The sequence below is a fragment of the Quercus lobata genome, chromosome 4, assembly GCF_001633185.2.
Source record: "Quercus lobata isolate SW786 chromosome 4, ValleyOak3.0 Primary Assembly, whole genome shotgun sequence".
In the NCBI taxonomy this organism is placed as follows: Eukaryota; Viridiplantae; Streptophyta; class Magnoliopsida; order Fagales; family Fagaceae; genus Quercus; species Quercus lobata.
The window spans coordinates 28,034,989-28,040,017 of NC_044907.1; the positions used below are offsets into that span (position 1 = coordinate 28,034,989).

At 34.1% G+C, this 5,029-nt stretch overlaps 2 protein-coding genes across 2 annotated transcripts; both read right to left on the reverse strand.

The window, feature by feature from the left end:
* Positions 1-256: 256 nt before the first annotated feature.
* Positions 257-929, reverse strand: LOC115984966 (protein ALP1-like). Its single transcript, XM_031107943.1, has 2 exons — positions 800-929; positions 257-717 (listed from the first exon to the last, which is right to left on the reverse strand). Exons 1-2 carry the CDS (start codon positions 927-929, stop codon positions 257-259), a joined length of 591 nt encoding a protein of 196 aa, XP_030963803.1.
* A 1,314-nt stretch (positions 930-2,243) lies between these two features.
* On the reverse strand, positions 2,244-2,756 carry LOC115984970. Its single transcript, XM_031107949.1, has one exon. The coding sequence runs from the start codon at positions 2,754-2,756 to the stop codon at positions 2,244-2,246; it is 513 nt and encodes a 170-aa protein (XP_030963809.1).
* Between the last annotated feature and the right edge of the window lie 2,273 nt (positions 2,757-5,029).

A 5,029-nucleotide genomic window follows, 5' to 3' on the forward strand; every position in this document is an offset into this window, starting at 1 on the left:
ATAATAATAATATTAATTAAATCTAAATAATTTCCATCAACATGAAGCACAAAATAAAAATGTAAAAAGATGATAAAATATACACCAACAATCTAAGTTTAAATTGTACTACATAAAAATGTAAAAACATATAAAATACATATCAATAATCTAAGTTTAAATTGTACAACACAAAAATGTAAAAAAGATGATAAAATACATACCAATAACCCAAGTTTAAATTGTACTACAGGATATTATAAAAAAAAGACAACTACTAATTATTATCCCCCCAAATGGAATTAGCAATGGAATCACGAAGAACCACCATCGCAGGGTCTGTTAAAGATCCTAAATTCTGCTCATAACTGCTATCTGCTTCACTATTATTTTCTCTTCTAGAAATTGAATCTCGATTGGCATTTATGAAGCCCCTATCATCCCTATCATTTAGTCTAACAAAATTATGAAGAGCCATAGTAGCAGATACAATAAGCATTTGGATATGGAATGGAAAAGTTGGCATGTTTCTGATAATTCTCCATTTATTCTTCCACACACCAAAAGTGCGCTCAATCGTACATCGAAGAGATGAGTGAGCATGATTAAATTTTTCATGTCTAGTTCTAGGGCTTCCACCTCTCCTTCGAAAGTCTTGAAGATGGTATGATATCCCTTTGTATGGTGCCAAATAACCTTTCATCATTGGGTATCCAGAATCAACTACATAATATTTTCCTAGAAAAAAAAAAATTCAATTGTTTTAACACACTCATATAATATGTAATTATAATGAACAATTGATTAACCAATTACAAACCTGGTGGTGGGTGCGGAAAGTTGTTACTCTGTTTACGAATAGTATCAAGAAAAATGTGAGTGTCGTGTGCTGCACCTTCCCATCCAGGCAAAACAAATGTGAATAACATATCCAAATCACATGCAGCCATCACATTTTGGGTTGGATATCCTTTTCTTCCAAAGTATGGAATGGACTTCTCAGTAGGTACAACCGCTGTCACATGTGTACCATCAATCGCACCGATGCAATCCTAATAAAAACATTAATAGTTTTCAGTTCCACATGCATTTTATTATCTTATAGACAATAACACTTATTCAAATATACAATAGTACACATACTTTGAAATGTGGCCAATAAATTGGATGGTCTTGTATTTTGGTTGGAACTTCACTAAAAGTTGGATCCGAAGGCTTTACATATGCAGCTGCAAAGCAAGCACCCAACAGAGTGATCATCTTCTCAAAATGTCTACTTATGGTTTCACCCGAATGTTGAAATATTTCTTGAACCATTCGGTTACATGTTCCATGACCAAGTATCATTAAATAGATTGCCACTGACTCTTCTAATCTTATATTCCTTGAATGTTGAAGTCCAAAGTCACGTTCTAAAACTTGACACAAATTAAGAAACACCTCCTTTTTCATTCGAAACATGTTGTAGCACAATTTCTCATTACCTTCCATACAACGTCTCACCCAAACCCATCCTGTTTGTTCAGAATCATAACAAGGAGTCTTATTAATGTACTTATTGAAATATGTCACAACTGCTCCGCAGGTAACTGCCACAAGCTGGTAAAACTCATCAGAATCGTCGTTACTATCATCATCATCAGAATCACTGTCACTGTCATCATCACTATCACTACTCTCATCATCATCATCATTATCATTGTTATCATCATCATCATCATCATCATTGTTATCACCATCATCATCATCATTGTTATCACCATCATTATTATTGTCAGCATTATTATAATCACTAGCATCATGATAATCACAATAATTTCTGTAATCCCCATCCATTAATAGTTCCATAAAATTGCCACTCTCATAAGTACCATTATAATCATCCATATTGGTTTAGGCTACACAACAAAGTAACAAATAATCAATCATTGCTAATACTTAATATAAATCAACATAGTAATCAACAAAGTATTACATAACTTTGTAATCAACATATATTAACAAAGTAATCAACAAAGTAATCAACATATATTAATCCAAAGCTAATAAATCCATATTACATAACTTAGTTTAAAGTTAATACAACAAAAAGCTAATATTAGTCGAAACGTGTTTACATTACACATATATTAATCCAAAGCTAATACTAAATATCACATAACATTGTTTAAAGTTGATACAACATAGTTAATAAAACATAAAGCTAATATTAGTCATAAGCTAATATTAGTCCTAAGCTAATATAGAGTATCACATAAGGTTGGTCACTTCTTTTGCTTCAAAGAAATCAATTCTTGTAGGTACGCCAACTGTAACTCTGGCTCCTTGAAAGTTAGAAACATATCCCTATGTATCTTTTTTAGTAACACTAAGGAAGCTTGAACCACAAACCTACTATCCACTCCAGGAAGTGCTCTCACAATCGCCATGACATTATCAACTGAACTTGGTGACTCTCGAGAAGTACCTTCAGACTTATTCTTACATACAGTTATGAATTCACTAATACGATTGTCCAACATTGCAGCTCCTCCTATCTTCTTCTTTTTCTTCTGTGAGGGTATTGATTCACTAGTTCGCTTAAGTCCTGAACTACGTGATTGACTAGTATGTCCTTGTTGCAAACTATCAATGTCTAAACTCATGTCACATTGATTATCCTTAAATTCGGAGCTACCATCCGAATCACCAGCACCCTCTTGTGGCATTGTTGGAAGGAGTGTATTTGAAGAAGAGGTCCATGCAGCTTCTCCAGTTGCTGCAACATCCCTAAACATTATATCAAGTTGTTCTGGATTAGACCTTTCTCTCGAAATTTTTTAGCTTTGGGTAATTCCTACAAAATGTAAAAGTGCTTTCACTCAGATAACAACAATATAAAAAATCTATTTCCAACTAACTACATATTAATAAAATACTCAACTCACCTTCAACTTTCGGTCCCACCAATCATCAGGAGCAAGAATTGTTCCCTTCGCTGTATCCCAACCTAAACCTGTGTCATGCATCCTCAATTTTTCCCACAATCTCCAATCACCTTTTAACACATCCCACCTACTTTTTAATTGCTCCCTATCATAATTTTGACCGGTTTCATCACAAAATTTGGTCACTATATTGGTCCAACCTAGGGTACTAAAGGCAGCACCGTTATTCCTATTTCCAAGTTGAATCTGTTCCACACAAAGATTACAAAAAGTAGTTGTCCAGCTTGAATTATTGTCCCATAATGCTCTAGCCTTTTTTGCCTCGGGGTTGGAAGTTGTGTTTTTACCCATCTATAAAGTTCACCAATGAGGTTGAAGCATATTAGCAAAACTATAAATTTTTTATTAAGATCAAAACAAATAGGTACAAGGATTAGCAGATCCAAACAGAATTATAAAGCAGAATTAGGCTCTTTCTAAGGAGAGTTAGTCATGCATATATACATATTACAGAGGTCATGAACATCAAACATATCACAATGACAAGTCTACTTTAACAATCCATTTCAAGTCTACTTTAACATGCAAACAAAGAATAAAGGTCATTATGAGGGCTTTAAGATTATGTAAATGACAAAGATGATCCAGCATCTAAATACTACTTATAAGGTGAAGGTTGATTCTAAATTCAAGATATTAATTCCATTCAAATCCCAATACAAATATAACAATCCTAAAACTAAATCATGACCAATGTTCTAGTCCTCATTCGAACAAGTTTTCATTCTACCAAATAATATATATATATATATATATATTATACTGCTTTTAATTTTAACACCTGCAACCAGACTTCCAAAGGGTACAAAGCCTTGTTATAATTATATATACGTGTCCATAAACATATCAGATTATAAGAAAATGAGTATGATCAATCTAAAATATTGAAGTTTAGTTAGACATTTAATGGATGAAAGTACAGATAGTGTGTAAAGAGGCATAACTCACAAGTACTGCAGCACGTGAAATAACTTGGGACCTTAGACACAAACGTGCTCCATTTCTAGCCATACATGCAGTTCGAAACTAACCATAAACTTAGTTTTTCTCGACCCTAGACGCAAATTAATGGCAAGAATTTTTTAACTGATTTTGAAGTGAATAGTTACAGGAATAACCTGTTAGAAGTGAAAATAAGAAAAAATCAGCAGCAACCCTGGGCACAACTGCTGTTCAGCAGTGTAACCCTAGGCAAAACTGCAATCTAGCAGTCAGACAGCAGCAAACGGAATTTGAAGTAGCACCTCAAGCACCAATTGGCACTCGAGGCTCAGATGGGTCCCAAATTTCAACAACGGCTCCCTCAAGTCTCTAGACGTGTCTGCAGCTGAGTTAGTCAAGCTAGTGTTCAGATTAGGGCTAATTCAAGATTTGGATGTAATTGAGTTTATTTTGTCAAAGTTAGTTAGAGTTAGTTAATTCTAGCACATGCATGTTTGTTAGGATCAGTTAGGAGCCTCATTTGACTCTCTTTTTCAAAAACATATGCAATTACCCACATTTAGCTTGTGTTAGAATGGCCAACCAATAGGAGTGAGCCATGTGTGGCCAATAGAATTAAACATGAGTTGTATGAATCGACCCATGCAAGCCTCATTTGGAATGTAGGAGAATGAACTGGTTGTTACTTAGACTATTGTTAGTCTTGCTTGAACATGGAGGCTCCCTAAAAGAAGTCTCCATTGGAAAAGGTGACTCTCTCAAAGAAGTCACAAGCCATACAACACAACATTATTCTCATGCAACCAAAACCGTAAACCCATTTACCATCAAACCCTAATTTTCATTTCTCATCAACAACCATCATCAAAGACCTCAAACCCCTAAACACACACACACACACACACACACACACACACAAAAATAAATAAAATAAAATAAAATAAAATAAAATAAAAAATAAAATTCTAGCAACCCAATCATCAATATCCGGATTTACGCATCAAGGAACACCAACCCAAAGTTTGTTCATTACATAACACATGGACACAGCTGAAATATCATTATAACTAACATGCCAATAATCAGCACAGAGTATTGCTCAACAAATCAAAAAGACAATG

Bases quoted from the DNA above. Each gene is read 5' to 3' on its own strand.
- LOC115984966 (XM_031107943.1), bottom strand. From the start codon at position 929: ATGGCTGCATGTGATTTGGATATGTTATTCACATTTGTTTTGCCTGGA. The intron at 718-799 runs GTTTGTAATTGG...TTTTTTTTCTAG, and splicing joins CTTTCCGCACCCACCACCAG to GAAAATATTATGTAGTTGAT.
- LOC115984970 (XM_031107949.1), bottom strand. From the start codon at position 2,756: ATGTTTAGGGATGTTGCAGCAACTGGAGAAGCTGCATGGACCTCTTCT.